Source organism: Ammospiza caudacuta, chromosome 1, assembly GCF_027887145.1.
Source record: "Ammospiza caudacuta isolate bAmmCau1 chromosome 1, bAmmCau1.pri, whole genome shotgun sequence".
NCBI lineage: Eukaryota > Metazoa > Chordata > Aves > Passeriformes > Passerellidae > Ammospiza > Ammospiza caudacuta.
In genome coordinates this window covers 82,220,871-82,244,018 of record NC_080593.1, presented here as the reverse complement: position 1 = coordinate 82,244,018, position 23,148 = coordinate 82,220,871, and the positions used below count along the sequence as shown (strand labels likewise).

Here is a 23,148-nt window from a genome sequence, read left to right as displayed (position 1 = left end):
AAACAACAATCAACCTCAGAGTATGATAAAATTGCAATAAGTCCATCATTGAGATAAGAGCCTGCAGGCACAAAATCTGAAAGAGAATCATAGGAATTTTGTGGCTTTGATATATTGCATGCTTTTCAGAAGACTGAAAAAACTTTTTGATTTAAATAGCACATCATGGCTGAAAACCCTTTTTGATGTAACTTTCTCTTAGATGCTTGTCCTGAAATGCTACTATTAAATAAATAGTAGCAAAATAATAATGCTACTTATTAAATAAATATATATATAGAGTAGATCAGGTCAGAGCTTCACTGCAATTCTGAAAACACAACATGTGAGAAAGAGCATATGTACAGTGGGATTTTTACTTTGAACTCATATGTTATGAAACCTGTTTTACAGACACTAACTTATTTTAATTTACATAGCAAAGAAATTGATGTGAACACAAGTGCAGAATTAGAAGTGAACAGGAGGAGAAGTGGAGTCAAACATTCACAGCTCAAGTTTTGATACTGACTTTGTTTTGTGCCAGAAATTTAAGCAGAAACATCTCCAAAATGCCTGCCTGAATGTACACATCTTCAAGTCATAACATCGGAAAAGGGAAGTATGATCTCCAAGTAATATGATTATAAATAAAACTAATAGAACTCAGATAAGGGAAATGTAACAGCACTGTATGATGAAAATTACTGTACCAAAGAGAAGAAAACCCTTCTAACCTGACTACTGAAAGTGAATACAAATTGTTAAGACATGACAGATGGTTAAATTAGCCAGTAAGACATGACAGGCCATATGGCAGCTCCAGCTAATGCACACCTTGGTACATCAGCTTGGGCCCCTAGCACACCAAAGACCTGCAGTCACTAGAATCAGAACACAGTCTCCAGTGAATTCTTTTTAACTGGGTTTAGGGGTTTTTTAAACACAGGATTCTCACCTGTTTAGATTTTACATACACACAAACACAAATGTTTCAACTTTTTCTTTCCCGAAATACCAGAATGAAAGATTAACTAATGAAAGCTCAGAACTGAAACTAATTTCTGTTTTTACACTTTTTCCATTCTCGCTACATCATTCTCTCTCTGACTCAGGACTATTTGTACAGATACAGAAAGAAATAATGCCCTCAGTGAATTGACTAATTACTCATGACATCTTTCAACTGATATCAAACTCTGGATGCCTGAAAAAAGCCCTACAGATATGCTACTCTGGCATCCTCAGCCCACACTATAGGAGCTCACCACCAAACAAAAACTCTGCCCCAATATTCAAGTCCCCACAGCTAAAAGAGCAGCCTTGCCTCATCTATCAGTATCTTAGATTGCTTTTCCCCAGGTTTTCTCCTTAAAGGATTGAAGTAGAATACGATGCATGGTCTGGAGTGTTTCTGCAAACTCTCACTGCACTGTCAAACCTATTAGCAGTGTCACCGTCAGGATACTGCCACATTCAGCTCACACTGAGGAATTTCCCAGACATAATTTGTCCATTAACCAGATTAAGCATCTTAGAAAAGTCCCTCGAAACAGATTGGCTTTGGCTGCTTAAGGGACACTGCAAAACCAACATCTGAACTAAGGCCAGCAGTTTTCACATTAGTGCTAAAAACAGAGAAAGGAAGGAGGAAAAAAAGGATTACACTTTCATAAGTGCAATAAACAGGCCTCAAATAAACTTTAAAAATCATTTAATTAAGTTTATTGTGTCTTATAAGAGGTATCCACATAATTTTTATCCTATTTAAACTAACCAAATATTAAGTTAATAAGTTTTTAACCAAATATTGGCATCCATTACATTTCTCAGCATGTTTAAAATAAAAATAAAGGCAGAAATATTTTTAAATAGTCCATGATTTTAGCCATGCAATCTAACTTCACTGTAAAGTACTGTATCAGTTATTACAATTCTAAGAACCTAGGGAAAACTGAAGGAGACCACACTAGAAATTTGTATCTCAACCTGAGCATTTTCTTCTTTCTGCTACTGCCCTTGTTTTGTTGAAAAGCACTCACCTGCTTACAACATTTTATCAAAAATAAATTGCTGGTGGAAAAGAAAAGTTTGACTGGGAGCAAAGATATAAGCAGCAAATACAGCCAGGAAGAAACAGCAGATTAAATGTGACAGACAAATTCAGGGAGATAATTCCTATTTCATTTCTCATCTAGGGTACTGTCAGTGAAGAAAAAACTAAAAACAGAAACTGCCCCAAAGAAACCACTACCACACATCAACAATTTGCCTTCAGCTGGGAAGGAAGCAAAAGATAATGTTTTTTTTAAACCATTTAGCAAATTATCATCCTGGGTGTTACTTTGTGTTTGTTTGGTGTTTTTTCTCTCGCCTCTTTCAAGCTCTGCCTCTTCCATGCCCCTCAGCCCTGCCAATTTCACAAGAAAAGGGAAGAGAAGTGCCATGCACAAATGGGAACAGATGCTGCTATCTGGTTATACAAATCCCTGTTCCTAACTTTCCTGCTCGCTACCCACTTTGAGTGAGGGCCGAGTGCCTCAGCAACAGGATGATGTTACCAAGCAACACGGCCAAGCAGCTCTGCAGACGCTGTTTGGATAGCTCACCACAGCTCCACGACTGTTGAAAACAATATGAGGCCTTTGCAGCAGCAGAGAACTTTGAAGTTTTGCTTATCTTGATCTTAGAAAAGATAAAAATTTAATATTTCCATTTCTTAATGTTAATAGTTTGTGTTGCACCATGGGCTCTATGCTGATGCAGGGGTTGTGGCAATGCATTCAACTCAGGATTTCCCAGGAAAGGAATGAAATACTGGTGTATTGATGAGACAGGCCCCAAAAGCAAATATCCAGAAATAAACCCTCTATGGAATAGTCCGTGAAGCCCCACAGTGAATGTTTCACTGACAAGGATTCCAAACTAAAGGGAAGTAACAGTTCATCCTTAATTCCCCAGGCTGTGTCTTCCCTCTTTCACAAGGCTGTACCTAAGCAAACTTGGAGACCCAATTTCTGCTGGTTAAGCAGCAGTATGGGCTAAACATCCAAAACCCTAAAGGTCTTTGGAGGGCTAGAGACAATTTCCAGCAGCATGAGTGATTTGCTAAGAAGCACTGCTGCCTCCAGCAAAACAAATCAGGCACTACTGCACTAATGCCTGCTGGTGAAAATTTAACTTTCTGATTGTGTTTAACACTGTGGAAAAGCACAGCAGCTAAAAACCCCAGCAATTCTGAAGCCTTCCCCCAAACCAAGCATCAGCTCAGTCAACCTTAAACGGAGCAAGTTCTCACAGCAGCTCTGGTGCAGGGGGAAGGGGAAAACCTTTCCACATCAACTCCTCCCTGCACAGGGAACAGAAAGAATATCTAGAGCTTAAATCCAACTAGAAGTGAGATTCTCAAGATTTTCAGAGAATTTGTTAAGCAAGGTGTTTTGTGGAACAGTGGTTCCCAAACAAAAAAAAAAGTGCCACTGTGCAACACTTTGGAAAAGGTAACAACAGAAAAAAACAAAACTCAGTTGGGTAATGAAGTGTCAAGTACAGTATTCATCAGCTGGCTTTTGCTGGGCAACCTGAATTCTTTATCTAATGGTAATGTCCTTCCTAGAACTTCACTGTTCCAAGCTGAGGTTTTCCTGCTAACAGGGAAAAGGCAAACATAGTTCTAACGAATCTCAATCACACATGCACCTTTTAAAAAGTATTAACTTATTGTGAATATTTTTGTTTTGAGAATCTGTGTTCTAGTTTCGGACAGACACAGCTGAAATCTCAGACACTGCATCTGTGGTTTGCTCACAGAAAAGTGTTGGGCACTTATCTTTTGTAATTCCTTTTACAATAAGATTGCAGATTATTAGAGGTCTGAAGAACACCAAATTTGGAAATTTTATCTGTAACTCTTTGTATTCAAACTTGCCTTTCATTAAGAGAATAGAGAAAAGCATTAGTAGTATTTGTTTTTTCATGTAAGGTCATCTTTGATGGAATCTTAACCTTTCTCCTCCCAGAGGCTTTCTCCTCCTCAGTGAACACTTAACTTGCTGCCCCTGGTTTCCAGACTTCACCAAGACATGAGGTATAAGTATGTGACATTCCAGGAGAAAAAAATGGAGCTCATTATCTTTGTCTTTTTCTCAATGCCAAATTCAAGAAAGGGAAGATATCTCTGGGTATTCTGTGATACTCTATTACTCATCAAGTTTTCACTAGCCATTTGAGACTCATTGCATTTAAAATATGGGAGTTAAAACATGGACGTTTTAATAAATGTATACAAATCAATTTGAATGCAATTGAACTAAAGAATTTAGTTATGCCTGTAAAGAAATTTAGACCAACAATTACTCACTTTTAGAATTATGCTCAAAAGATTATTGTACCGTTATTCAAGCTGGTTTTAGGTTGTTTCCATTATGTACCTACCTATTGAGACCTCTACTAGAAAACTTAAAATAATCCCCTATTACTAAAGTAATTATAATCTAAAGCAATTCTAACAGGGATGCTCTAAATAAAAGAAATGCTGAATGTAGAGACAAAGAAAAGGAATACTGTTAACACCAAGACATGAGTAGCTCAAGGACTTAAAATTTATGCTGAAATAATCGTTGCATCCCATAAAATAAAATTCTCTTTTAATTAATTATTATTACTAATATAGCAATCACTCAATAGCATGCATTTAGCATCCAACTTCCAAAGATTCAGAAAAATACCTTAAGTAAAACCTTTCACAATAAGCAACAAGCAAAGGAGGAATGGATGGCTACAGATTCTTTTTAGCAGGAACTTATTGTAAGGAAAAAAAAAAAAAAGAGAGCAGAGAAGAAAAGAAACAAACACAGAAAAACAGACTTAGCAATTAACCTCACAAATTCAGATTATTGCTGAAAAGCATGGCCAGAAAAGAACCTTAGGCTGAAAGAGTGCTGTCACTCCAGCAGAGAGTCCATGCTAAAATGAGATGGCCATGACAAATGCTGCAGGAGACAAATGGTGAAAGAAGGTCACTGGCAAAAGAAAAGTAGATCTAAGATAAGGAACATAAGAGATGTGCTCAGAGCAGTTTGCAATAAACTACTGGAAGTGCTTAGCCTCAAGAATGGCTTAACAGTAATTCCAATTAGAAGAATGGGATTCATGTAGTCCAAAGGTGACAAACACTTGAGGCATTCTGAAGTGTCATGCCATTAGTTACTGGTTATTCATAAATGCAAATTGACACTATTTGCATGTCAATGGCAGCTTTGCTGGTGAAGCCAACACTTCCATAGCCATATGGCAGGCTGAAGACATGTTGTGCCTGCATCAAGTATGCCTGATTTCAAAAAAGTGGTCCAAAATCTACTGCTGACTGAAAAAAGCAGTGACATGCAATCACAACCTTGACAAACTTCAGAGAAAAAGAGTTTTTCAGCTAAGACAATTAATTCTTGAATTTCTGGATTCACAAATAGGATATTAAGCATGGTAGGACACAAACTAGATCACTTGGGAGAAGATGTTCAGTTATGCTCAAGCATTAGCTGATTCTTGCCAAAGGCATTTCAAGATGCAACACAGACAAGGATGACATGAGCTACACAGGAACTACAACTCTGGAGAGAAAGAAACACAAAATTTCAACTAATAAACCTTGAAAACTTTGAAGTTTGGTCAGAGAGCAGACAAAGAGCAATCAAGGCTGGGAGGTCACTGTATTCACTAGGGCTATCAGGTTCAAATCTTTTGAGGGAAAATGGAGGAGCACTAGCTGACAAAGATGCTCCAGTCAAACACATCCTGGCCAGTTAGCCAAAGCCCTGAAATCAAAGGGTGATGGTAAAAAGCCACTCAGAAGATACCTTTAGCTCTCTTTCCCTCCTTGGTCAGATGAATTATAGAAATAAAAACTTGAGTTGGAAGGAACCTTACAAATCACCTAGTTTCAAACACCCTGCACCATAGTTCATCAGAGATGAACTATACTAAAAGCTGCCAGGGACTCAACTAATCCTGTATTTTTTCAAAGAAAGTAAATCCTTCATCAAATTAATTATTCTTACCAGGACTCAGTACTCTTAACAAATAACCTCTATTTACTGTGAGAAGCTATATAATCTAGCAGCCTCTCCTCTGTTAAGAAATGGAAGAAACACTAAATCAGGTCTGTGTACACCAAGCTTCTTTATTTCTTGATAATCCATGTAGGACAGTTCAGAAGAAATGAAGGCTAGAAAGTGTCTCTTGCCTACAGAGGGTCACAGCTGTGTACAGTTCTTCAGATGAAGTCCTAACTCTGTGTAAAGCTCCCAGTTTTGCTTGTTCTGTGAGGCCATGAAATATTCTATTACGTTCCTAATACAGGTGGTGAGATATGCTGTACTCAACCAGGTCACATAGGTATTCTCCTGCTCTTCTTTTCAGCCAAAGATGCTGAACATGCAACCAGCTATTAAGTGTATTATTACCTCGGCTCCAATCCTTTTCTTCCCCTTCCATCTTTCCATCTTCCATCTTTCTACACAGGATTTATCTTCCTCTCTTCAGAAAATGCCTCCTAATATTCCACTATCAAGAAGTTTCCTTGGCTTATTTCATGGTTTTGTGCCAAGATAATAAAATTAAAAAGTACTTTTCCAGTAGCCAAAAAGAGTTCTCCTTGTGGAACTTTATTAGGAGTACTCTTTCTTTCCATTACTTCAATCTTCAAAATGACAAACTGAAAATGTTCCTTTACCCAGGTCCCTGCCCAGCTACTCTCTTGCAAGAATATCCATCTTCTCTATCTTAAGTAAACATTTCCCAAGTGGCACTACAGGAAAATCCATGCTCAGAGCCCTGACAGGAAATAGAAAGACATCAAATATCATCTAAGAAAAGGTCAGTAAGTAGGTCATTCCAGCACAATCTGGTTTGGAGAACTCCTCTTGCAAATTATCCCTTTGACCATTTACTACCTTCATTCTTATATTATCCTTTCTATCAGTTTATGTTATAATGTCCAAAGAGCACTGTGATTAGCAGGCCTGTAATTTTTCTTTCATTCAGTCCTCCCTTTCTCCATGGTATATTAGCCCCAAATACACAGAGGGCTGTCATCTTGTCCCCCTCCACCTTCTCTTCCCCCATAAATATCTGAAAGAGTCCATCTCACCCTCCTTTATGGACCATGCTCCCAGAACTTTGAAGAGCTCATGACACCTTTTGGTGATCAAATGTAAACATGACTGCATTCCCACTGAACTAGGATGTTCAGGACAGTAGTGGGGTGAGGGAAAGGCCCCATGGAGAGGTGTCATTTTGCTCTCCAATGACAGGAAATCTGCCCTGGTATCAGAGGGTCACAGTTCCTTCTCCACCCTTACTTTCCTCCCAGGCAACACTCTTTAAACCCAGGGCCAGCTTTAGATGGATGATCAAAAGCTTTTACTGCCCAAGAGCAGCACAGCTGGCTAGCTGATAAAAGGGATGCTTTGCACCTGGATTGGACTGAGAGGATAAGGGGCCATAAGGCCACAAGACATAGACATACACTGTGGAGGAAGTAAATATAGAGAAGCATATGCAAAAATTCCCTCAGTAAAGGGAGGATTGCATGAGATTGCAAACCACTTGTATTCAAACTAACACAGCACTTTACTATTATAGCATCGCAGAATGGTTTGGGCTGGAAGGGCCCTTAAAGATTAGTATCAACCCCCTGTCATGGGCAGGGACACTTCACTAACACTGTAAGTTGCAACTTGATGTACTTAGTAAAAATCTGTGTGATCCAACTGGCAGTTTCATATGCCATGCCTTATAATTGTAAGATTAGTCATCACTTGGTCCTCCTCATATCAGCATATTAAATTGTGACTTTTGCTTCTAACTGCTTATGATAATGTACAGTTCCATGAATTCATTATCATTAGACAATATCACTCTGTCCTCTCCAATATCACTTCTATAAAACTAAAAGGTATTCTGTTCTAGGCCCACATCTATGTCATCTTCAAATTTGACCCTATGATTACTGAAGAATTGACTCATTTATCTCCCATGATTGCTCATAGAGCAAATTTGGCCCAATGTAGCTTATGGCAGGTGTTACCACTGACAAGTAATGTGTTTCACCCATGAGAACTCTGCATGTGGCAATGGCAGACATGGGCAACCTCCCCACACAGGCTTTGGCCTTAAAGAAAGGGGCTTTCCGCAACTGCCCATTTTGCCATCTTCTTTCTGCCATAATTAATTATTCTTGACAGAGGCACCTGCACTGCTTTAAAGAGAGTGTGTGCACACAACAACCAAAAAGCCATTAGATATGCCAACAAATTAATACTTATATTACTGATGAGCTGCATTCCAGCTTCCTAAATCTGAGCTACTCTCTTCTGTGCCACAGCAACTGGAAAGGATGATATTTTCCACCACAGTAAAAATGAAGGGCTTGTTCTCACATCCCTTACATACCCAAAAAGCATAATGAACATAAGATTTCTGTCATTTTTTTATCAATTCTTTTGCAACAAACATTTCCAGGCTACTGGATAACGCCTTGCAACAGGGTTTGAGACTGAGGAAGCTGCAGCTTTCACATGTACCTTCTTTGCCCAGTGCACAAGCAATACAAACACAGTCATCCCATTTTGGACTGTATAGCAGAAATAAAACCATGCCATAAAAGACTGAATGTCAGAAATTTGATAGAAGGGGACCTTGCCTTTGCTTATACTCCCTATCCCATACAACAGCACTCTCCTCTGCCCTCAGGAGCAAGTTTGAGGCCAAAGACCTATAGCACAGAACCACACTCATGGCAACTGAAGAGAACAATAGGTACATGAGAACACCACTGAGATGGTGTCCTGAAGGCAAAAAATGGGCTGTAATAGGCAAGGATGAGACTTAGCCTCACTAGCACACCCTTAAGACCCAAAGGTTTGGATGTATAATCATTTATGAGGCTCTATTATCTTCCTGCAATCTCATACTAAACAGAACACAGATCAGTATAAGCAAGACGAGCATAGGAACTGTAGTGCCAACACTGGTTAATGTATTTCGATTGCTCTAACCTAAATTCCATACAGTCAGGTTCCCAAAACACTGCTCTTTGACTTCATACATTCCATTGGATTTCAGTAGCCAAGAAAAACTGGCAAATTCCAGCTCCTTGGCTTAACCATCCTTCTGCTAGGGACAGAGACTCTTCTCTGTTACCTTTTGTCAACTTCACCTCCTTCTTGTCCTCCTGCCCAACAGGTGTATAAGCAGAGACACTCCAAATTCTGCTCTGATGCTTAAGAAATTTCTTCTAGTGACTTGCATGCTTAAATTTGAATCCTGGCCTTCTTAGGTACACTACTAAAGTTCAGGACCAGAGGCCAGAAACCACATTTGTGGTTACCAAGCAACAGCACAGGCCTCAGTAGTCCCCAGAAGCAGGTCTGATGTTACATTCACCCAAAATCCCAGAAACAGCCACTGCCACACAGTTTCCCAGTCACTTCATTAAAATACTTGCAGCTTTATACAAGTTGAACTCATTTCCAGCAGTACTGCACACTGGTGCTCTTTGCCCAAAAAGCTTGTTAGTCTGCAATGTTATTTGATTTAACACTCCTCTGAAAGATCATTAGGAGGATCAGCCAAACAATGTCCCTTATCAAGAATGGGAAGCAAAGCGAAAGGTGGTAATCAGTGAAAGAACAGGACCCAAGTTTAGACATATTTTTTGTGTTTGCTCACATTGGGAGCCAACATCAAGTTCATTAACTCAAAGATGCACATGGGGCTTCTGTATTTGGCTCTTGTCAATTATTCCTCTCCTACGAGGAAGCTAATTTCATGTGATCTAAATCTGAAAAATACAGGAGCAAAAATCATGGCAATAATAACATATTTCAAAGTCATTCACCCTATTCCTTCTGCTTTCTTGCTGTACACTGTCCATTGTGGATACCTTTTCCAAACTGGAATTGAGCGCAATTGTAAAGGTTCCAATTGTAACAATTAGAAACACAACTATTGCTAAAGAAATAGGTAGAATAAGTGACAGAGAAAATCAAAGTGAACATTTAGTTGTACATTTGTATCAACTCTAAAGCAACACCAGCATACCTAACCCCCAGGCTGCAATGTGGGAGAAAGTAAGTTTGTATCTTGAAAGACACCAAATTCCATGTTCTAATTAATATCTGATATATTGCTGGATATTACTCAAAATCTTCCCCTTTGTTTTCTTATCTGAAAGAGTCTCAAAACAAAAAAGAGTAAAAGGAGAAGAAAAAACTCCTAAGACTGCAGTGTCTGTCCAAGAACAAAAGAGTGTTAACAGTGTTCTCATGTGTAAAGGCCCTGGCAGCAGATAAAGGAATTTTCCAGCTAATAAAAACAAAGAAAAAAAAAACTTAGAAAAAAAATCTATGGAAAACTACTTTGGTTAAAATTAATGAAGCAATTTGGTTCTCTCTATAAAAGAGATACTCTCGAGATTCTGTAAAAATACAGAATAGTTACGGGAAACAACCGAGTGTCCTTTCTGTTATGATCAATCATATAGATGGTCCAAGAGCTTATCTTAAAGCCAAAAAAAAATTCAAATATTTTTCTTCCTTGCCTGTCCAAAAATGTACAATGGGCACATCACACGTAGACTATTTTATTAGGTCAGCCCTGTGTCTCAGGTGGGGGTTTAAAGGCAGGGAACTTTTAATTCTAGATTTACTTTGGCTGTAAGTTAACAGTAGTGCAGCTCTTCTAGCACAAGTACAAGTGAAGTGTGATTTACTGGAGACCTCTAACACTTAACAAGATAATCTTTTTAAAGATGGCAATGAACTAGTGATATACAGATGATCCAATATTTTCATGCAATCAAAAGGAAACATTAATCCATGGTAATAATAACGTACATCAGTTATCCCACAGAAAGTTGCTTAAGCTGCTCTGTGCCCCTATGACTGCACATTGACATGCTTTAACATGTCAACACTCACCACCAAATAGAAGTCCTGCCTAAGCCCCAACAGGAAACCAGGGTTCAACACATCATATACAGTGAAAAGCTTACAGAAGGAGAAAGGATAAAGGATGGTCCCCAGCAAAGAGAGATGAGTGAGGCAAGACATATGAAGGAGCAGAAGGAACCAATTAAGAGCCTGATAAATTTAGAACTCTTTGCTCAACAAGGAGTGGAAAGCATATTTTATGTATTAACCCATGCCACATTTTTATAAACTGCTGTTATTTTAATGTTAGTATTACACTTGCATATAAACAGTCCTCTTCAGAAAGGAAAAATTCTTTTCCATTTTGTTTTACTTGAAAGAAGATTATAAACACTAGGCTGAGCACTGAAGTTTTCAGCACTGGTAGAAGCAGAGCTGTCGAGAGGGATGCTGCAGCTCTTGTTTCAGTGAAATGTGTCACCACTACATCAAAGATAGCTGTGTAATATTCCTTCCATCTAACATTACATCAAGTGATTCACACCAACACTCATTTCTTAAACTTAACCTTTTAGTACAGCTTATGAAATATGGTGCAGTCTTCAAGCAGGATTACTCTCCTTTGAATTTTCTGTAATAAGGCAATGTATAAAACTACTTTCCATTGCTTTGCGTGTCCCTAGTCTTCGCTAAACCTGGATGAAGAGACAGGAATGGCTTTGTAACATTGGGGCTGCTCCCAGGGACATAACCTGAGGCACAAACCACATGAACAACACAGTTTGACTGCCTCCTTCCCCTTTGCTCCTAAATAAACTCAGGACTCCTCTAGCGCTGTCTGTCTGATTCTGCCCACCAGAAGATGCATCAGAAGAGCGTGAAGAGTGGGCACCTGTGCCATGACCTGCCTCCTGAAAGAGTTTTCCCAGCAAGAGTTTCTGCTGCTTGCTGTCCTAAACACTCCTCCTTCCAGGCAAAATGGGCTGCTTTGGGGAGTCTGGCTCCCAGCAGCACTCTGAAGCTCAGTGCAGGTGTGGAAGCTGCAAGAAGGTATTTACAAACTGTGCTGTCTGGATTTGGATCGCTGCTTGAACAGACGGTCGAATATGCTTTGGAGCAGTGCAGAGCAGAAAACTACTTCTAAAACTGTAATTGCAGATCATAGCAATGAAGCAGCTAGACTAAGAATAAACACAGCAAATGTACACTCACCAGAGCCACTATATACACATGTACACACACACCCATACACACACACTTGGCAGTGGCAGCAGCTCAAATATAACTAGACTAAAAGCCATTTCTGAAGACGTTTCTAAGGTTACTCGGTTAAAACTGAGTCATTGCACACTGTTGCATGTCTCATTTGAAATTCAGGATGAAGTCTAAGAATTGCCATTTTTAAAATTTCAAGTTGTTTCATAATCAAATTTGTAGGAAATTAACATAAATAATGCCATCTCCTCAGTTAAGTCTCAGACAGATTATATTTTGGGTCATCTATGTAACTTTTTACTTGATTTTTTTAAAAAAATTGATCTTATCTGAATGTTTTCTCTTTTAAATATCTAAGTCTGGCATTGATACAGTTTGGCTTGTTTAGCACACTGAAACCCAGTAGTATTCATGAACTAGATAGCTCCAAGACAAATTTCTGGTATAATGCAAAAATAATTAAAACAAATGCATCATTTGTGGTTTTAGTAATTACTACAAATACTTATATTTATATTGCCAGATATAAAAAAGATTACTTAGTATAACATCATCCCTGTGATGACACATACATGCCAATGCAACTTCACATTAATCACAGTAGGCATACCATCAATCAGTGCAATGTGACAACTGTTCTCCATTCTTCCTCCTCCTCCTCCTCTCTCTCTCTCAAAAACCCCTAAAAACTTCAACTCATCTTTGGATGTTTTGAACAAGAAACAAAACCACTATTTATTGAACATTAGTTTTTCAAAGTACAATTGCTTGGTTTCCTTCTCAGTGGGTTTGATTTCTAACACAATGACTGAAAAACTCCTGCAAAAATATAATATACTTAGAGCCCAAATTCCAAACGTACTCTGAGCAAAAATACTTACAGAAGGAAGGAAGAAATTAAGATTACCTCAGTAGTATCTGTAACATCTGATCCTGGCTAACTCTAAAGCATATGCTAATTTTAAGCCTCTGAGTAGTCCATTGGCTTCAGTGAATCCAGTGAAAGTCTAGAAGATTAGTCAGGCACTTAACACTGCTGGCAAATGTGTAACTCTGGAATGGCAGTCAGGCCACGAGGAACATGCATAAGAATGGCAGTGGAAAATAAGGGGTAGGAGCTCACAATAGAAAACCTTTGCAAAAGAATGGATCATGTGAGAGAGCTCCTTTCAAGGACTACTTGAAAGGCATGTCACCACTGTGGGGAAAAAAAAAAAAAAAAGAAAAGGTATTTACTAACATACCCTTGCTTACACTGAGTCTTTGAAGTAGCAGAACTTTCTCTCTCCAGCCACCTAATATTTATTCAAGTTACACGATTTTCCATTTGTTATAAAACAACAAGGGTTTTTACGTATCTTAAAATCAAATCCCTAAGGGATGAGTGACCCAGTTGATTGTTATGTTTGCTCTGATCAGCCCAGCACTAAGCAAAGTTAGTGCTGCTTTATCAATTTTTACAAACTCAACAGCAAACTCAAATGGTCAATCACTACTTCCCTCCCATAGGAAAATCCACACAATATACACCAGCCATTTCCTAATTAATTCCTAAATGCATGTATCATCTACAGGCTTTTTATTTCACCAAAGCCATAAATCAGTAAATCAGCCAACGCCCTGCAGTAGGCTTTAAAAAGATGCAGGTTATGCAAGATGCAGAAGTCTTATCAAAAGCTTTTATTTAAAAGCAATCCAAGAAAATTAACGTCAGTTCCTTAACTTTCATTCAAAACAAAGCAGAAAATTCTGTTAGGAATGTCTATAGAAGCATTATTGGCCAAGAAGGCCAAAAGAGCCTAAACCCAAGTTTCAACTTGGATCTAGCTCAGGACAAACAGCTTCTGTAGCACTTCAGAGTCATTATGCTGGACCTTAACCCCTAAATAAAAAAGTTTTGGACTAAGCTACCATGACAGACTTGATGCTGCAATGATACAAAGATGCCTTCTTAAAAAAAAAAACAAAACCAAACCCCTAACACAACACAAATGTCAATGCTAACAGTCCACAAACAGGAAAAAGTACTTTGCCTGTTAGAAACTTCCCAAAGCAAATACTTCTATCCTAGAATAAAGGTAAGAAAAAATCAGGCAAATACTAATAGCTCATAGCCACAGGTATATAAGTTTTAAATCGATTCTTTTTCTCCATTCCCTTGATGCTGACATCCACGCCTTTTTAGACTCAAACTCTTGCTATACAACGAAGTTATAAAACTACCTAAAATACAAAGTCTATGGCAATCTTAAATTTCCATTGTACAAAGGCAGTATTTAATACTTGTGGCCAACAGTGTACTGGACTACAGCAAGAAAAAGTTGTATTAATATAAATGGTAAATAAACCACTTAGTGTTCTGAGACTCATTATTTGCCAACAGGCTTGATACAAGCATCCCAAGATCTTGAATTTCGCCTTAATTTAATGATACTGACACTTTACTCATTCTGAAATTAAAATGTGGTGTTATATATACATAAAGATACAAAATTCTAAAATTCTTGCCCTTAAAATATGAAAAAAAAAATCCAGCAAATAGTTCTTACAAGGAGATAGATCAAAACAGTATTTTATTATTAGTTAATTCCATCTGTGTGTTTAGACACACAGGAATTATATAGGATGCTGACAACAGCTGGAATGGGGGAGGGGAGGTGGGTGAGAGGAGAAAGGGGGGTGAGGTCCTCACTCCAGTAAGAGACTTGTGTACCTGACTGATAAACTCAGCCTAACTTCTTCATGTATCCTATTTATCTTCAAATCTATTTATGTCACACAAGAGAACATATGAGCATAGCAGCTGTTACTATAGCAATGAAACTGAAAATTTTGAGAACACAAAAAACCCACCCCTGAAGGATGCTCAGTTTAGCAAAGAGATGGTTTAGAGAACAGCGCACCAGTATCTCACTTCTTGGATCTGCTCAAAGTCTGCGTTTACAGAGACATGAAGTCAGCTGTAACAGCCTGTTCCCCAAAGAGCACTCGGAGCCAAATCACCGCTACCTCTTACTCGGCACGACTCGGTACACCGGGAGTTCCTGCTAAGTAACCCCAAACTTGTCAAGTACGCCTGAGCCGCCTGTAAATCCGGGGAAAAGCGATTCCCTGCAAAAGGCTCAGAGGTTCTGATGGCGGCAGAGAAGAGATTCGCCATAGTAACAAACCCCCCACCCGCACCGCGGGTCACAGCGGGCAGCGCGGCGAGCCCCGCACCCCCGGCCGCACGCACACCTGCCCGGCGCCGGGAGGGCGGCACGGGCCGGGACAACTCAGGTACTTCGCTCCAGCAGCGGCAGGCAGCCTCCCCGAGCACGGCCCGGGATGAAACCCACCCGCAATTCCCCCAAGTGCCGTTCTCCTGTCAAACGCCCCCCGCTCCCTCCCTCCCGTTCCCGGCCGGCGGCCCTGCCCCCCCGCCTCACGCCGTCCCTCGCCCCTCGCCGCCCCCCTCCGCGGGCGCGCCGGCCCCGCGCAGCCCCGGCCCCGCCGCGGACCCGAGGCGCTGCCGGCCGCGGTTTTACCTGCGAGGGAGCCGGGTCTCTGCAGGGTGGCGGTGGCGTACAGCTCCTGGGAGTGCTTGCTGTACTGATCGGCAGCGTGAACAAGCCGCTTGGTAGGCGACAGGGTGGCGTAAGTGCCGATGGTGGAGCTTAACTGGTGGATAGGAGAGGAGGAAATGTTAGACTGGACGGTGGGCGGGGAGGTCACTCGGATGGGGGACGGCGACAGTCCCGCCGAGGAGACGACGATGTTGATGGGCGAGCTGGTGCTGTAGGACTTGGCCAGGCGGCTGGGGGACTGCTTCGGGGAGGAGAGGCGCTGCGCGGTGGCGTAGGCGGCGCCCTCGGCGGCGGAGCCGGCCCGTGGCAGCTTGGTGGGGGAGCCGCCGGGCTGGGCGGGCAGCGGGGAGCTCACCCGCTGCGCCGGCAGCGTGGAGCTGGCGTAGTAGAGCGCGGCGGCGTGCTGGGGCTCGGGCAGGTGGAAGGCGCTGCCGTGGCTGGGCGCGAAGGGCTCCCGCGGCTGCGGGGCGGCGGGCGGCGGCGGCGGCTCCGGGCCGCCCGGGTGGGCGCCGCGGCCCCCCGGGCCCTGCTGCGGGAAGGAAAGGCAGAGGCGTCAGCGGCGGCGGGCGCCCGGCTCCCCCGGCCCTGCGCGGGGCGGTGTGGGCCCGCCGGCCGGAGCAGCCCCCTCGCTGACCTCGAACCAGACCGGCACCCGGCGCCCGCGGGATTACGGGAGTTGGTAATCTGCTAAAGCATTCTCGGCCTTTCAGGGAAAAAACCAGCCGCCGGCTCGGCCCGAGAGGTGTGGAAACTCCCCCCGACGGCTGAAGCCGGCACCCGGCCCTGGGGCACAGCGCTCCGGGGCGCCGGCTCCGGAATGCGCTCGCCTGCCAACCCCTAAATCAGGCAGGGTTTAGCCCCGGGTCAAATACTTACGTACGTACATACACACAGATAAATACACCCGCGCCCCTTTATTCTGCATACATTAGAGAAGAGCGGCCGAAGCCCCTCGGAAAAGCCTTTAATCGAGTAACTTTCCTCGGTTTCCAGCAACCTGTGTCCCTAACGAGGAGAGGCACCGCCCCGGGAGCTCGCTGCTCCCCGCGGGCCGGACCTGTGTGAAGGGGCGGAGGGAGGGGAAGCCCGGGCCAGTGCACGCCGAGCCGCCCTGGAAGCACAGCACGGCACGGCACAGCGAGCGGCCGCCTCGCACTCAGTTACGCGGCACGAAGGGGGCGGGGGGTACGGGAGGAGCTGCCGGGGCCGGGCGCTTCCCTGGGCCGCATCCAGCGGGGAATCTGCATAGACAAGGAGGGAGAGAGCTCCCTGCGCCGACCCGCCGGCCGCCGGCAAGGCAGCGCTGAGCTCCCTCTAAGACCAGTAATTGAGGGGGGCTGGGATGAGGGAGCGAGAGAAAATCCTCGGGAGATACTGCCTATGAGAAATTTCGGTTCTGTGCCTGAGCCGCTTCTGAAGCCGCAGAGGATGGAGCTTGCCCTTACACACAGGCGGCCTCCCCCTTTTTTTTTATCGGGGATCTTAGGCTCAAGAGATCATCTGTGAGTCTGGTAACATCAAAATCCTCTCATAACTGCACCCCGCAGTGAGGGAGAGCTCAGTGCTCTGTTGGAAGATGTGCTGTTAGATTCAGATACTGGGTTTTTTCTGGTTAGGCAGGGGATTTACTTGAACCTCAAAAAGTGCTCTGGATCCTCAGAGTTGACAGCATAGTTTGAATCGGTCTGACCGATGCTTTGCCCGAACACATGCACACGCCTCTCAGCTACTGATTTCCTTAGCCAGAAGAAGCTTTAAAATGTGAATGATGAATTTTGTGACTCAATTCAAAGAGGTGTTGTGAATGCCAACAGTAGCATTGTTATACATTGAATAGCAATGTGATTTTCCAGTAGCATCCTACAAAAAAACAAGTGGGCAAAAGCACCATGTTCCTGGTATGAAATTTGATTTATTTGCACTAGGATACTCAATAAAGGATTTGGTCAGGAACGGAGGACAGCATAACTAATTGTAGCAGAAAACAAACAATATTCAAAATGCCAGAAATCTGTACTTCTTCCTATGTACACCCACTGGAAATATTTGTGGGTTTTTTTTTTACTTTTGGAGCCTGCCCTTCATCTTAAATGCTTTGTGTCTGGAGGAAGAATATGTATTTTCCTAGACAGAGACAAGAAACAAGGCTTTGGAGAAGCTCCTCCTGGAGCTTTGCTCCCAGTTGCTAGTCGCATGGAAGAAGCTACCAGCACTGACATTGCTCAGGCTTCTTTAGAGAGCACTGCCAGAGCCAAACCTCCCTGGCTGTGCAGCTCACAGAGCAATGGCTTTACACATAAATGAAATGTAAACTGTCCCACTCCAGGTGCTCTGTATGGTGACAGCCAGGTGAGCAAGGGGCTCACAGATGGAAGTAGCTGCTCTCTTTTGAGCTGGACTATTGGGATTGCAGCAGCGAGTGACAAACACCACAGCTTCAAGTGCAAGTCTTGACATTCTCAAAAATGGTCAACAAGCTCAAGTTGCTCACTTGAAAGGCTCCTAACAAAAACCAAGAAGGAAAACTGTGGGAACACCAGCAAACTTTTCAAAGCTACTTTCACACTGAGCTACTTACCATACATGCTTTAAAGTGGAAAGAAGGACTAATCTTCAGCTGACTGTCCAATAATGTATTTGACAGGAGTACAGTTTTCATTTTCCAGGTTTAGACTATATGATAACAAATTTCATTAGACAAAAAAAAGGTCGATATGATTTAAGACAACATGGGCAGAGCAAATTTTGCACTTAAGAAAATGTCATTCAAACTAGCTACATTATCAATTGATATTTGTTAATAAATTTTACTTTTTGGACTTTTAAGTGGCATAATAATAATAGTAATTTTCTAATAAACAGTGCTCCAAAATACAGTCTTCTGCAATGTTACCAGTGCACCAAGTACTTCTTCAACACACTGGTAACTTTAACAGTTTGCTGTTGATGCTAAGGGTTTTAGGCAAGTGCTGTCATCATGTATACAAAATTTCTTTTACTAATCTACTTCTACACTGCTTAATGTGTCAAGGATTTACAATAATTAATTTCAAGTAAATCAGTATTATCCCATATTCCCAATAAATCTCTATAAAGCTGTGAGCATTCTGCAAGCACTAATTCAAAAAAACCCCTAAAATCCTATTTCCTGATGATTTGTTATAGGGAACAAGGTGTAGTGGTGAGACACAATAATTAAATGCTTAATTAAAAATGCAGTGTATATCACTTCCTAAAAAGCTAAGCATGTGCTCTGTGTGAAGGAGAGAACTTGTGGATGAACAGATTGCAATGAAAACACTAGCATGCAGTATTTTCTAGGATGTGACTAATCTCAGACCTGTCTTAAATGTACCGTGAGGTTCTTAGGTTTTTTCAAAGGGCCAAGTGTGCAGTAACATTCTCCACACATCTTTTCAGAGACAAAATGTGGTTTAGTTTTTAATTGTGTTTCTCCCTGTCTCTGGCTTAAGACAGACACAAAGACACATCATTGTTCACCCTGCAATGTGACATACTTTGTATGGAAGAATAAAATACAGTGGTATTTTCCCCTTATTTTTTCCATTTATCCATTATTTTTGTCAACCTGATAACAAAACTGTGTTTAAGCTAATAAACTAAGAGCAAATTTGCTTCTCAGTAATTATATTCTCTACCATCATCCTATTTCATAGATGTGAATAAAAATCAAGGACTTTCTTACTACAGCCCTATGAATATCTATTCCAAGACACAGGGGTTTCATTTCCCTGGCATCCCAATGAAAAGTAGCCTTGCTTATTTCGATTCAATATATGGATTCTGGTATATCCTTTTTAGAAACAGGAATGTGTGAAAAAAACATGAGAACATTAACACAGCTATAAAAATATTTTCTTTCCCATTTAATGTTACTAAGAAGATAATTTTCTACTGATTCAAAACAGTATCTTTAGAGCTTCATACAGAAAATTACTGGGGGTATCCAGTTAGATTATAGGAGACTCACTTAGGTTATAGGAGACTAGAGAACAGTCTAGCTGTTGTTTGCCTGTTCATTCAAGCATTTAATGCCCAGAATTCCAGGAAATTAGTTTTCTGGGGGGTTGGGTTTTTTTGTGGTTTTTTTTGGTCGTTTGGTTGTTCTTGTGTGGGGATTCTTTTGTTGTTGTTTGGCTTTTTTTTTGTTTTGTTTTTGGTTTTTTTGGGTTTTTTTGTTTGGTTGGTTTTTGTTTGTTTGTTTTTACAATCCAATTGATAACTTAAATTGAAACTTTACCCAAGAAAGAGTAAATAAAAGACTGCAATGTAAGATTTCTGTTCTATAGAGTAGAATCAAGAGGGCCAAATAACTGTGTTGACTTATTTATTCTCCAGAATATTTTTCATGGATAAGGAATTACAAAATGGCTAGACAGCTTTAAGTGAAACTTTGGGGTCAGCTGCTAATATGAATCAGTGTATTGATTCTTGGAGATTGCTCCCAGAGGTTTGAGTAAGTCTGCATGCCCATCTTAGGTCTGGATGAACTTTAGTTTAGCAGTAAATACCAGTGTCAGTTTTTAGCTCATTTTTCTCTCTGGATCTCTTTGCCTTTATAAATCTCAAACAAGTCACATCTGATGAATACTAACATAGTCATATACAGTGCACCGTGGTCCCTGAGGAGACCCTTTCTCTTGATTTTAGGGAGCATTTTCCAAGTTGTGTAGAAAACCTCCCTCCAGGCCCCTTTGGCTTTTAACTATTGGTGTGTGTTGGTAGCTTTAGGCAGAAAAATTGTTCATCCTGACCAGGGTTTTCTAGAGACATTCCACAGGTGCAGCTCCATTTCACAGTCTCAGTGATGCTCTGAGCTTTTTCAGAGACTGCTAGACTTGCCAGTCTGTTGAGGGCTCCTTTTCTTCCTGTAAGCCCAAAGAACCTTCCATAAGGCTTCACTCAAGGCATCACTCTGCTGTGGTCCAATGCCTCAATCAACACTCTCACAAAGAGAAGAAGAGGGCATGGAAATTGCATAACTTTCTCTAGGCTTGGAATGCACCCTTCAGTCTTCGGCCAGGACCTATAGAAGAGCCTTTCTTCTGCAAGACTACTTTAATGTAATTTGTAAGTTCCTGACCTGACTAGAAAGATTCTACCTATGTTCAAATGCTTTTATACAAAAACAGATGCTAGACTATACCTCTGGGTCCCTCAAATATGGCCTATTCCATCTCTTTCTCATGATTTTGTTCCATTGTTCCATTCCAAAATTCCAACACTATTAGGAAAATTTGTCAGCATACCATATCCTGCTCTCAAAGGTCATACATATAGATGAAGGTAGGTAATTGTAGTCTTCTACATGCATAAACAGAATGGTGTGAGACCTTCTTAAAGTGTCCAGAGATGGTCCACCTCTGGTTTTAAAGCAGCAGTGAATGCTACAGTCATTACCTACGGCAGAATCAAAGCAGCATTGCAGATTTCCCCTGCCATAATCTCTACTAGTGAATTGTTCTCCGAGTGCTGTAATAAGAGTAATCTGTCTTAAGATTTCATCTTGTTTCCTTTATGACAGAAAAATTCTTAGGTTTATATCTGGAATTTGGTTTTAAACACATTGTCATTGGCCATACCTACCAGAAGAAAAATATTAATTTCATCTTTCATCTGGGTAGGTTATCAAGCAGCCTGTTACCTTGTGGCCAGTACACAGATTCTGCTTAAAAACTTTAAGCATTCTAGCACTCATTTGTTAGTGAGGCGTGGTGGTCTGACAAACTTGTTTCTAGGGAAAAGGAAACAAGTTAGAACACTAACTGTAAAATGTGTTTTCAAGACTTTTTAATCACCTTTAATTTCCATATACTTTTTTGATTTTAAGGTTTTCCAATTCTGTGCCAGCTTATTCAGTCCAAAAGCATCAGGTGCACAGGATAATACACAGTAGGGATTTACCTGTGTTGCAGCCACAGCCTCTGAAAAGACTTAACATTACCAACAGCTAAACAAGTCCTCATCCAGAACGTAAACTTCCTTTCCTGTCCCCTTGCAAACACATGGCAGAGCATGCAGAAAACTACTCTATTTACTACACGCTGTACTTTATACTCCTTTGATATCTCTGATATCATTGATAAGATGATCATTCTCCAAGTTGCACGGAACCTGGCTGGACACTGAATTTGAAAAGCAGTTTTCAATGGGGAAGTAGAGTAATTCCCTGCTAGAGGAGCAGTTTCTGCTAAGAAATGTGTCCCGGTAGTATTTAGAAGATAAAAGTTTTATGTTCAAAAGTAGGCAAAGCGCTGGAAAAACTCTATGATCTATAATGAACTCCACCAAATTGACAAAAATGTTAGATTGCACTTTGCAACACTATACAGGAAGTCCCAAAACTAATCAGTTTTGCTTTTTTATACAATTGCATTTTCACAAATTGTTCTTGCTGTCACAGCTGGCCTTGGGACTATTTACATTTTTTTTTGCAAGCATTTGGACTATCATTCATGTTGAGAGATAGCTATATTCCTTGTACAAATACCAAAGGAAATTATCACAATCTGAGAAGCTTCAGCTCCTGAGGCCTATTTTAATTATAACAGGTATAGCAAAACAATTCTTAGGATTGACTTTTTTTTCCTTGTAATTGTGGGATCAGCAATGGTCATATTCAGAATTTTTAAATTTTAACTTCTGAATTTTCCTCTTCCTGTTTACCTCTTTTAAAAGCCCTTTTACATACTTTTAATGGTATTAATCAATAGTTTATGTGGCAGTTTGTTAGTATTTTCAAAATATATATAAATTCATCTGAAGTTGTCAGGCATCTTTTGCAGCATCATGGTGTGAAAAAATATTAAGTTCTCTGAATTATTTTCCTGCAGGAATATCTATCCTACAATGTGTATGAAAATAGAAAGAACATCTATTTTCTGTCCTCTCATACCAAGGAAAACAAAGGATAGGGAATGTTGCCTTACTAATTACCTTTCCGAAGGAAACCAGTTCTCTCTGAAGTGATGGTTCATGAGACCTTCTCAGATCAAAGCAATGTCTGATCAGTGTAAGTCCAATGCAAAAAAAATCTAGGTCATTAATTTTTCCCCCTCCATAAATTCATCTTTTTCTATCAATGAGTATAATATAATTTATATTAAGAATATATCTATTTCTAACCTTTACAAATCTGCATGATTTTCCTTCCTGCCTTTAAAAAAAAAAAGATTCTTTCTCCTTCCCCTGTCAATTTTACTTTGTTTTTGTTTCTGTTCTCCCATAACCTGCTCTGTTTCCATCATCTTATTTTTCCAGCCTCCTTAAAGACTGCATCACAGTCTTTCAGGGTAACCCCCAGGGTAAGATGCTTTTCAAAAAGCAGAACTCCAGATGATGCTATTTTCCACAAGATGCACCTGGAGAAGCTGGCAGCCCATGGCATGGCTGGGTGCACTCTTCACTAGGTAAAAACCTGGCTGGGTGACTGGGCC

General features: G+C 40.9%; 1 protein-coding gene across 3 annotated transcripts in view; it reads right to left on the bottom strand.

The window, feature by feature from the left end:
- CTNND2 (catenin delta 2) overlaps nucleotides 1-23,148 on the bottom strand; it is a 521,421-nt gene that overhangs the window by 253,895 nt on the left and 244,378 nt on the right. For 2 of the 3 annotated variants that reach the window (XM_058819679.1, XM_058819688.1), the window contains exon 6: nucleotides 15,653-16,220. In XM_058819679.1, the coding sequence (XP_058675662.1) occupies nucleotides 15,653-16,220 (568 nt within the window). The remainder of the gene's footprint in view (nucleotides 1-15,652; nucleotides 16,221-23,148) is intronic. The other variant, XM_058819696.1, reaches the window with a different exon arrangement.